The 11542-nt window shown below is 40.0% G+C and overlaps 1 protein-coding gene across 2 annotated transcripts; it reads right to left on the reverse strand.

Annotated features, from left to right (window-relative positions):
- Positions 1-6102: 6102 nt before the first annotated feature.
- On the reverse strand, positions 6103-10855 carry LOC138584084 (uncharacterized protein C18orf19 homolog A-like). Of its 2 annotated transcripts, none has more exons than XM_069656224.1 (5): positions 10769-10855; positions 10061-10095; positions 8866-9344; positions 7569-7680; positions 6103-7340 (listed from the first exon to the last, which is right to left on the reverse strand). In XM_069656224.1, the coding sequence occupies exons 3-5, from the start codon at positions 9288-9290 to the stop codon at positions 7026-7028; spliced, it is 852 nt and encodes a 283-aa protein (XP_069512325.1). In that variant the 5' UTR covers positions 9291-9344; positions 10061-10095; positions 10769-10855; the 3' UTR covers positions 6103-7025. The 2 variants fall into 2 exon arrangements, with proteins under 2 accessions (XP_069512325.1, XP_069512326.1); XM_069656225.1 differs by lacking the exon at positions 10769-10855 and adding an exon at positions 10206-10251.
- Positions 10856-11542: the final 687 nt, after the last annotated feature.

The following is an 11542-nucleotide window of genomic DNA, read 5'->3' on the forward strand; positions in this document are numbered from 1 at the left end:
GTTCACTACCAACAGCAAGAAGAGATGTCTGTCAGTGAGAGAAGAGACTCGTGGGTTCTGGTGAGAGTATGCTGCTTAAATACAAATGCCATTTTGGTGTCAGAATGTTCACAAGACATGTAACTTTAGAAAAATGAGTCATGATCTGGTAAACATTCACTTTTCCCATTTGACTGGAAAGACTCTGAACCTACCGCACGACTGCTTAAGGTGCAACAACTAAAAAAGAACAAACTAAAACAAGGCTGTACTGAGGCACTGCAAGCTTGAAGCTAATGCTAACAGCATGCTAACCATTTCACAACATAGAGCGCCTATGGTTATGTTTAGCAATGATAATGTAACTATATTATGTAAGCCTGTTTGCATGTGCTGCTGAGTTGGATAGGAATGCTATTTATTAGACGTTTTGTCATAAAGCAAAGTATTGGATACATTGATATTTGCATATATCTATAGTGACATATGTAGTTCTAATAAAGGCACGAGGTGAAAGGTCAGAGGTTTACCAAAGTTATCACAATTCATCGGGAGGGGCGCAGGAATGTCAAGAGAATCCATCCAGGTGTAGGTAGAGTTTTCAGAACCTTTGCTGTGTTAACGTCATGTGGGATGGATCCTAAAGATCACAGATTCGTTATAACAGCTGTAATGTGCAAAAAAAGTTTAACATGCCAATTTGTGTGTTGTTCACAAAATGATACTCACTGGTGGTACAGTATATTGATTACCATTATGCAACACAATACCCTACCATAGCCCTAATGTATTGATGTTCTACTTCAAAATAGATTGACCTTACAAGAATGTGCTAGAATTGTGGGACATTGGGCAAATTTTTTGATGAAAAAGCTCTATTTTGGTGCAATTTTGTTTTCTTGTATTCTGGATTCTATGATTAGAAATAATCTAGGCCTAAATTAAGCTAAACCTGATGACATCACAACAAGCTTTTTTCACAGATTTTTAAAACTCATCCACAGCCGCTGCAGACATTTTGAGATAGGAGTTTTTTTATGTGTAAATCTGTATAGTGCATCAAATTTAGTGGCTGCTGAGAAGACAAAAAAAGGTTCTGACTTCCCTCTCAGAGGGCCAGAAAACAGGAAGTGGCCACTTCTGGTGTGTGTTCATCCAGAAACTGCCACAGCCGACACATGTAGAGAAGTTGGCAACACGTACAAAGATGACTCTGCACGAACACTTCAGTACTTCCCTTCTTTCATTTGTTGGACGAAGTGCAGTCTCTGGTGAGTTTCACATTTGGTTTTAACTTCCATCATCTGAATCTGCTCGGTCTTTCCAATATAAAGCAACACAGTAAAGGTCAAACACAGGTCACATTCAAAATCTCCCTTTCTCCCGAGCCCGGAGCAAATGATTCACTCAGGCCCGTAAAGTAATGAACTGCATAAAACATAAGTTACTGTATATTTCAGCAGGAAAAATCAGTTTATTTATAGACAGACCCCATCTGGCAACTTGTCATAACATTCACAGGGGTGAAACAAAGCTAATGTTCAAAGCACTTAGCATCACTTACAAGTGCAGGGGGAGGGTGGGCCCCGGGGCCCCGCCTCCTTCCCGTCCTTTCTGTGAACCTCCCTCTGCAAAACTCGGCAAGGAGCACAACCGTCCCGATATTGCTCACATCCTCCTCCTGACTCACTTTCTCCAGACTACACACACACACATTGCGAGAGCTGGCAGACTGGTGAAGGCCATGCAGAGGCAATCATGCATACATCTGCTGCAGTTTGTTCAGAGATGAGACACGATGTAGCTTCAGTCTGAACCTCTCCCAGGATTCCCTTTAAATATTACAGGATCTAGACTCAGCATCAGACAGGAAACAGAGCAGGAAACTGCTTTCTAGTACTCAGTGCTTTACCTTCATATTTAATCAGGAAGCAGGGCCTAAATGTTCTGTTTTAGAGACATACATCATAACTTGAAATCATAACAGATTTAAATCACTACGTCCTTCTGGAGAAAGTTTACTGAGTCACTAACTGAGCCTCTTCACAGTCTGAGATACAGATCCTGGAACTTTTCTTTTCAGATGGGAAAGTTCAGTACTCTTTTTGTCATCTGGGTGTACCTCATCAACTTGTAAATAATAAGCAATTCAATGTCAGAATTGGAACCTTATTTCCTTGCACTTCATTCAGGGGGTTTCCCGCCCTTGAAGCTACATAACACAGCTGAGTCCAACGGAAGTGGAACAAGCCCAATTTGACATGATGGCAAAACAAAGTAATTTCAACTTTTGGGTCCATCACAAGATGCACACTGGCCATCACATGTTGCACACCAGCCAAACAATACTTTACATAGTGAAAGTTGGAAAAAGTATTAGGGCCAGGCACAAGGCAAACAATTATAGGATAAGATTTTATTGTTTTATAATTCAGAAAAAATAAAGACAAACATTCAGTATTGGGATGTAAGGTAGAAGAAAAGATAAATGTGATCATTTTTTTATTTGCATTTCATACAAAAGTCAAGCTGTAGAGAATAAACCATTTTGATAAAAAAAGACCAAATCTATATTCTAACGCTCTCATTTTGGACCGTTAGACTTAATTTCCAAATTGAACAATAATAATAAAAAATCTTCCCCCTCTTTTTGAGGTACAGTGAATTCCCAGCACTAACACTTAAATAGCCCTATTTGAAATCATTAAGTTATATAAAATATATGTAATCAATGGGGAGACATAAACAAATGCATATAATGTTTGTTTTGGACCCCCTTGAAAATTAGATGATGCATCTCTAGGGGTTTATACTGAAATACATTTCTAATATTATTATTTTTTTCTTTCATGTCATAATGTCTCTTTAAGTGGACGAAATACACCAGATGTATTATTTACAATAGATGTTTGTCTTATACTACAGAATCTATATGTATTTTCAGAGTTGTACCATTTCAGTAATCCCCCACAAACACTAAAAAAAACTCTCTGGCCAAACTATTTCAATGTGACCTGGACTGCAACTTTCTTATGTACACACATTCTGTCAGCTCATCTGACAGGCCAACCTTGAAGCATCCAGACCCAGTAAGAAAAGATGTAAAGGAGAGAAAATCACAGACAGTTTGGATGCTTTTTTCCCCCTGACCTGTGCTTCACCTCACGCTTCCTGGAGGCATCTTGACACTTGAGTCATGTTTAGCCACTGACTCACACCTGAGGAACACAGATTGTCTTCAGAAAATGATTTCAGGAATCACAGCGCCACTCTGTCCTCGGTGTCACGCTCCCTGTGGGAGAACAGACAGGTGTTTGTGTGAGGGGATGTGGACTGCATAAACAGTTGTTCATTAGTTTGGACAGCAGAGGTCATTGTAACTTACACACACTTCCCACCAGCACCCAGCAATACGATCATATTTACATATAGATAGCATTTATAATGAAGGAGGCAGGCTGGAGCACGTCCAGCATGTGACAGCGTGATGTTTAGATCTTGTTAGTGTTTCTGGACACTGACAGGTAAGAACACAAAGTGTCAGACCACCACACTTACTCTTCATTAAGCGGTATGTACCTTGACTTTAACTCACTTAGTCACGAAAAGACTTCTTGTCCTGCTGTGTTTCACGGTGCTTTATCTTTGTGGAACAAATATCCAGATCTGTCGTTGAAAATCTATTCAAAACCCATGGAGAGCAGATTTTTATATATCTGGTTAGGGTGAGCTTTTAGCTGTCAGGGTCAGATTTTTTCCTCAGAAGTTGTTGGAGACCATCCATCCATTATCTATATCTATATATCAGGGTCGCGGGGGCTGGAGCCTATCTCAGCTGTCATTGGGCAAAGGGCGAGGTACACCCATAGAGACAGAAAACCTCTCGCACTCACACCCTATGGGCACTTTAGAGTCACCAATTAACCTTACAAGCATTACTTTGGACTGTGGGAGGAAGCCGGAACCCACACATGCACAAGGAGAACATGCAAACTCCGCACAGAAAGGCCCACCTTGCCCAAACCGGGGTTTGAATCGGTGACCTTCTAGCTGTGAGGCAACAGTGCTAACCACTGCACCACCGTGCAGCCCTGTTAGAGACCAAAAAAAGTTAAAAGACAGTCATTATTAACTTACATTCAACAGATAGACAGAAGTAGAAGAAGTAGAAGAGTGTGCACTTAGCTAAAGTTTACACATTTGGGAAGTCAAGTTTATATAAGAAGAAAAGGAAGGCATACTATAAATCCCACAATAGAAAATGCCATGTGAGTGTTGACAGTCTGTTCTGCTCTAAGTGGAAATGTAGAAACGCTACTTAAAGTTCATTTTCAGGGTACTTTGTAATTGTACTGCAAAAACAGTTAAAACTTCTGCTGCTTAAGGACAAAGATTTCACACTGTGATTGATTGGTTGAAAAATGTTACTTTAAATCTGACCAGGGGGGCCTAAGTCACAGCCTCTGTGATGTTACTGTTATTGAGAGTTGTGATTCCAAAGTAAAGTGTCTCTCTGAGATCTGAAAGGAACGGCCCAAAAAATTACTTTGAGGAAGAAGGAAGACGTCAAAAAGAATTCCTCTGGATTTGATGTGGGATGTTTAGGTCTTGTTCAGTTCAGGATACTGACACCATGGGCTCTCTGAATCTGCTCAAAGACATATCAACTGTGAGGTCACCTGACCAGGTCACTTTGGGCGCCTTTAATGCATCTTTGCCCAGAGGCCAATCCTCCTATAATCCTTCAATGACTACATTTCCTTTAACAGTTATTGTCTTCACTTTGCAGAATGTGTGATTTTAAGCACACAATAAAAGGATAATCAGCTTATAAAGCAGTATGCATACTTATAACTTAAACTTAACAGCAATAGTAACAACTAGCTCCACTACAATCAGTTGCAACATATTTTTTCTCCAAAAGATCTGCCACCAAACTGTGCTGTGAGAAACATTATCATTCATTTGGAGTCATGTTTCTTTCCACTCGATACATTTTCAAGGTTGTTGCTGGCCTCTATGGCCCCCCCTAGTGGCTGGGACCCAGTAAGCCCAGTAAAGAACTACTGTATATGTTCACCAGTTAGGACAGGTGGGAATCTACAGTTTGTTTATCAAACTAAATCTAAGGGCTGTTAAACCAAAACTATGAGCTGAAAGACGCTGAAACGTTGACGCTCTGTACAGGGGACTGCAGTCTGGTGATCATTATTAGTGAGATAAAAACGAGCAGACCCTTTTTATGTCACATCTTAATCTCTTGACCCAATCTGTCAAACAAAAACAGTAAATGCTGCTACTTTTTTGGGGTCACTTTTAAGCTTCTGTGAGGAACTTTTATTTTGCTCTGATTTTGGCGACTCCTGTCGACAAAGTGGTGCGTCTCACCCGTACTGTCCATGCGTAAGTAGTATCTCTAAATCTTACTCTACTTCCTGTGCTCTGTGTGCTGTTGATCTCTTCATTAGACAACAACCCAGTGGCAGAGGTGACAGGCATTAAAAACAACAATATAGAAATAAAAAGTCTTCTCGTCTGTTTCATGACCTGTTTAAATCCTCACAATATGTTTTAATATTTGTTCTCAATGTCAACCCACAGTTGAGTACAATTTGTTCAGACCTTAAAATCTTAATCATTTGTCACATGCAGTTATTAGTGACTGTCACAGTGGCGTTGTTATAATAGCTACTGTCCTCACAAACAACAGTTACGGAATAAATGCAAATGTTTGAACATAGAAGCAGACGTAGCCAGTCACCCCGAAGGTTTGTCGACTACTATTCTGAAGACTCAGGTTTGTCAATTTTGTTATCCCCAGGTTTGCCTTTAAAGCCACGAATTATGAAGAGGGTGGAGTCAGCAAATGCTAAGTTATCAACAAGCACGATTAGCAAGGTGCCTCCATAATGTCAATGTAAAGTCAACCCGTCATTCTGGATTACGTCATTTTGACATCGTTGCAAATTTGTTTGTGAAGCGAAATAACTTCAAACATTCATCGTTTTAGGCCAGAAATTAAGTATAAACACAACAGGTCTTTTGCTGATCATTAGGTCTCAAATGGCCAATAAATTAAGCATACAGACTCTGATGATTAACATATCACTTTATTCAGTTGTGGTTTTAACCAGACATCTGTTTGATTTCTGACATGAACATAATCAATTAACAAAGTACCCAAGCTATTTCATCTGACTCGCTGCCCATGTGAAAGAAAGAAGGTCTTCTGTTCGTACACGCTGAACACACTGCATGTTTACATGTATGACTGATGACTCATCACAGGTAAACTGACATGTATTGTGACTTTATCTGCTCTAAGAACAGCTTTCAAACACTCTGACATTGTCACTTCATCCTCAACTTTCAGTCAACACATTTTGTGAAACAATAATGCAATATATTAGCTTGGGCTATCAGTTAAAAATACATTAGAAAAACTTAATTTCTTTCTCCTCACATTAGAAAAGACACAAAGTGATACCCAGCCTTCAGAAAGGCTTTGATGGACTAGCACACACAGGTAACCATAAGCTTCAAGTTCAGAAGGATCTGCTCTCTCCCATTCATTCTTACATGGATGCTGTTTTTCTACAGGCACATTGTTTTTGTTTTTTTATTCTGTTGAAGCCCAGACCTCTTTTTCCCCATGCATGTATGTGAACACAGCTTCATTTTAAACAGCCAGCGTACAGTCAGTTAAGAGTTAAAGTCCAGATCACTTGAGCCAGTGTAAATCCAGTCTGAGATGACTGAGCCAGATTGTAGCATTGCCAAGAGTCTGCTAAGCTTCTCTCTAGTCTATACTTACAGTGCAAAGTGGCAAAGTTTGGACAGTAAGGGACTGATTTTTACGCTTAAATAGATAACAGGTGATTACTAAGCTGTGCAAGGTGAAATTTTAGGACAAGGATAGTATGTTGTCTTTCCGTTCTGCCAAAACAGCCTCACAGTGCCATCTGTTACTTTGCCCATACTCGCTGATTACTTGTCGGGATCAAATTAGGATCATTCAGAGGCGCCACCTGTAAAAGGTTAATTCTCTAATCGCTCTTCTTTCTAAAAAACGCTTTCCCCTCAGAGACTCTGTCTTTGGTTTCTTGTATTTTCTCAGAAAGCTTGTCCTTAGTTTCTTCCATTTTTTCAGAGAAACGTTCTTTTGTTTCCTCCATTTTCTCTGAAAATCTCTCCTTGGTCTCCTCCATCTTTTCCGACAGTTTCTCCTTTGTCTCCTCCATCTTGTCCTGAAAATATTCTTTAACTGGTGGTGGTGTGGATAAGTAGCCATGCTTGCGAAGATATTGAACAGAGAGTGATGTGCCACCCAGAGTAACCGTATATCTGGCAGGGGTTGCAATCTGTGGGACACACAGAAAGCAACAATATTCAGCAAAGTGAAACGAAGCCTGAATCCATCAGTCCCTTGTTAGAGTCACGGTATTTGCTTTTCAAAAGTACGAGGACTGAGGGATCAGACACAATCTAATCTTTGAATAAAAGGTCAGGGAATTCAATGATGCCGATCAATGAGAAATAATGTTAAATGTTCACTTCAATAAAAACACAGGGGTCTTAAAAGAAATTACCTTGTACATGGCGTATGCTGTCAGAGCGTAGCCACTCGAGGAGTCTCGCAAAAGGTCAACGAGTGACTCAGGTAGACCAACCATCTCTAGGAATGGCACTACATTCACACCTCTAAGGGGAAGGAGATCAAAAAGAGGGAGAACATTTTAGGAAGCTGCCAAAACTCTAATGCTGGGGTGCTGACAGGGTGTCCCAGCAGAGCGACTTTATGTTTTTAATAAGGGGTAGTTGGTGTTCTTGAGTTGAGACTGAACAGGGTATAAACAGGCCTGTGTACTTTAAAAAGCCATAACAATTTAAATATAAATAATATAGGGCAAAATATAGAATATAGTCACATTCAATTACTCACTTTAACCACTCTTCTGAACGCATGCGTTTGGTTTTAGATGAAAAACAGTGCTGGGAGGTGCTGTCGGCCTCCTTTCAGCACCCATGTTAACCAATCATGGCGTTCAGACAGGACAAACCATAGATCTATAGTGATAGTTTGGGTTTCTGGATAAATGTTAAAATCTGCCCATCCTCTATATAAGAGCTATTATCATGGCTGCTGTGACAGCGTTTTTTAAACTGCGCTGTTATTCCACATATTGCGTATAAACTTGTGTGTATATGTTTTCTTAATAACTCTTGTGCAACAGAAGCTCTTACTTCGTAAGAACTGTCATTACTTATTTAACTGCCACCATTAATTCCTGCCTACTTTTATAAATAACTATTGTAATATTGTATTTCTGTTAGGCACCATCTCTATTGCATTAACCCATACAATTTATATTTTTCACTTATATTTGAGTTGTTGTTTGCATTTTGTATTATTTGTATTGTACTGTATTTTTTGGAGCCATATGGCACTCTAATTTCCTTCGGGAATAATAAAGTTTTATCTTATCAGACAGAGAGGGAGGTGGCATTTTTATGTTGATTGGAGTACTCTTGTTATTAAAAGGACTTAATAGAACTAGACTACAGTATGTAGAACTTCATCAATAATCCATGAAACCGCCTGCTTCTTATTTCCTCCTTTCTGAACGTTTTAATGCAGCCTCACTAGCAGGTAGAACTAGAATCATCACACTAGTGTGAATGTCTGCATCCAAAGGGTAAATTGAGCAATTTCTGAAGTGGCTTAAAGAAAGTTTGAAAAATTGTGATACAAACTGTTAATAGCTTTATTAGCTAAAATACTGTGATAACATTTATGGGCCATATTCCCCGCTCTCAAACAGTATCAATCTGATCTACAATTGGAGGTCACAAGCAAAGCGATAAAACTGACAAGCCAATACTCACTTCATAGCAGCATAATAGAAGGTTCCAAACCAGATGGAGGAAGTCACGAGATGAACGGGGATCATCACCTTCCCATACTGTTTGAAGGTTCTCTTAAACCTCTGGACCAGACCGATGGACTTGTCCTGCAGGGGGTCCACCTCTCCAGCGTCAGGCCCAGCTTCCCCTCTCTGGACTTCCTGTGATGGAGGTGTAGAGGTGGACTTTGGTTCCTCCTGCGGTGGCTGGTGTTTTGGCTGATGTGCTGCCTTGCTGCATGCTGAGGTTGACAGCAACCGCCGGCCTGTGGGCAATGGCAGTGACAGGCGGAGGGCACAGCAACAAAATGCTACTGGCGGCTCCATGACGGTAAAACCCACCAGCAACGGGCGGGCTGCTGCAACACGGCGCAGTGTCCCATGACTTAGGATGCGCTGCATTATCATCCTCTATTGCTCCTCCCTCACCTCCTCTTTGCTGCTGTGACGTTTAATCACAGACTGTGGGATAGAAGATAACACTGAATAAACTTTAAATGTTGGTAGCGACGCATTTTTAAAACTTGTTCTTGTTAAGTGCAACAACTAACTATTTTTTTTAATGTCAGCCTAGAAGTTGTGTACAGCTGTTTTTGCTGAACTTCTTACTTGGGTTACGGAGCGCTCAGCCCATAGCCTACACATAGTCACTCCATGGAGTCATTCTATGTGCAACTTAATTCTAATGGGAAGACAACAATCAACCCATTCCTTTTTTTTAGCATAAAAGAAGTTGTGTCTGTCATTGCCATTTAATTTTCTAAACATATTAATAACTTTTACATTATTCCAATAGTAACATTACTTTGCTGACCCCTTAAAAGCCTAAATGCAAGCTTTGATCTGCCATTCTGGTCTCAGATTCAGTGGTTATTTATTTAGCTAGACTGCAGACAGAAGGAAACTTGATCCACATAAAATGTTTTGAACTACGACTAAAAGTTTTCTGATAAGTCTTATACATCTGTCCTTTTGCAATTTGAGCATTTTTGGAAATATTAGCTACGTACACCTTTTCCTTCCAGATAGTAAATTAAGCTTATTCATTAGCTAAAGTTAAAGTATTAATTAAACAACTAAGCTAAACATTTCCGTGAGACAACAAACCATGAGCATTTATCCTTTTATATCTTTTAGGGCTCACAGGTTTTATAAGAAGTTAAAGGTCGTAAACATACCTTGTGTTATGATTGCATAACCATGAATGCAGCACCTGAAGGAAAACATACGAGTGGGTAAGTTCATGAAGAAGGTTTAAGAATTAATCACAAATCAAAAATGGATCGCCAAGTACAATTTCATTTTACAATGACCACAACCTACCACAGGACAAGGCAAGGTTTACTGTCGTATTACAAAACTTGTACACCTGCTCGCTGCTAGCTAAACTAGCACTATGATGTCAATACAATAAGACAGGAAGTCAATACTTTACCTTCAAAATAAAAATACTCAAAGAGGCTGTATTAAAAAAAAATAGATAGCAGTGATATGATTGGCGTATTACAAAAGTTCTAACCGGAAGTCTACAGCTAAATTCTTGCTAACTTTACATGGGGCATCTATTTTAGGCTAGCTGACATTGACTAGTTTTCGTTGGAGGACACGAGGAGACAGCTTTCAGTCCCAACGTTGCAAGGGCACTTTCCAGCGGGAGGCGAAGTAACGTTAAAGAGGCTTTTATCCTATTAAAGTGGTTCTACATTAAACACTGTCTGGCAGGCGGGGTTGTTAAGGCCAGACTATGAACAGCTGCCAACTTTGCCATTACGTCTGACGTTAGCTAGTTAGCTAGCTGCACCAAACACAGTCAGAGAGATAACTTGTCACTAAGTTGTGTGAGGAAAACAAACATAAGCAGAAGACACAAAGCGGCGTATACTTACTTTGGACGTTTCGTACTGAGGTCAAGGCAAACCCTTTAATTCTACCGGCCATACGAATTTGTCTGTCCTATGTGACGTTCAAGAACCACATTTATCACTGCTGCAGCAAAGACTGCGTGCGGAGCTGCATGTAACCCCGACCGCTCAAAGAGCCATGGGAAATGTAGTTCACATCGGCTGGCTGTGATACGCTCCTAGACGTGGAGGGAATCCGTTTCCCAGCATTCTTAGCGCAACGTCAACTTCTTGGACAGATTTGAATTTACTTCTATCTCTCTTAGTTGGACAAAAGCTTTTTAAGTGTCCAGGCGATAGAGACACATTTTTAAAAATATATGATTGATTTTCTCAATTAAATTGCATTGTCAGTTTTCTACGAGACTATAGACAGCATAACGTAACTATGCCTGGCTCCCACGTTCAGTAGACTAAAACACAATTTAGAGCTTCTGTTGTTTAAGTATTCTGTAAACAGACGTGAATAACAAAACACAAGGCTTTCTATGTGCAAGTGCCATTCATCACAAACCGATACAGAAATAAATGTGATCGAGACATCACAATCATCCATGTGCATAACCATGTGCAGTATTTAAGTACAAGCAGCAGAGGGCGATGTCCTCAAATTGTTGGCGCTATACTAACGGTGCCAATTCCATTTCTTTGCCTTTATAAAGTTCCTTTAATGTGAATTACCTCAATGTTTCATCTTTGCTCTATAGTAAAAGCTGCCTTACCTCGCCAGGACGTTTTTCATCATCTTGACATGTAAAG

The sequence above is a fragment of the Semicossyphus pulcher genome, unplaced genomic scaffold (assembly GCF_022749685.1).
Source record: "Semicossyphus pulcher isolate SPU_LCO1_2020_fin unplaced genomic scaffold, fSemPul1.0.p SCAF_9, whole genome shotgun sequence".
Taxonomy (NCBI): domain Eukaryota; kingdom Metazoa; phylum Chordata; class Actinopteri; order Labriformes; family Labridae; genus Semicossyphus; species Semicossyphus pulcher.

Coding starts and splice junctions, on each gene's coding strand:
- LOC138584084 (XM_069656224.1), bottom strand. CDS start 9,290: ATGATAATGCAGCGCATCCTAAGTCATGGGACACTGCGCCGTGTTGCA. Junction 7,681..8,865: donor TTCTATTATGCTGCTATGAA/GTGAGTATTGGC, acceptor CCTTCCCCTTAG/AGGTGTGAATGTAGTGCCAT. Junction 7,341..7,568: donor CAGCATACGCCATGTACAAG/GTAATTTCTTTT, acceptor TGTGTCCCACAG/ATTGCAACCCCTGCCAGATA.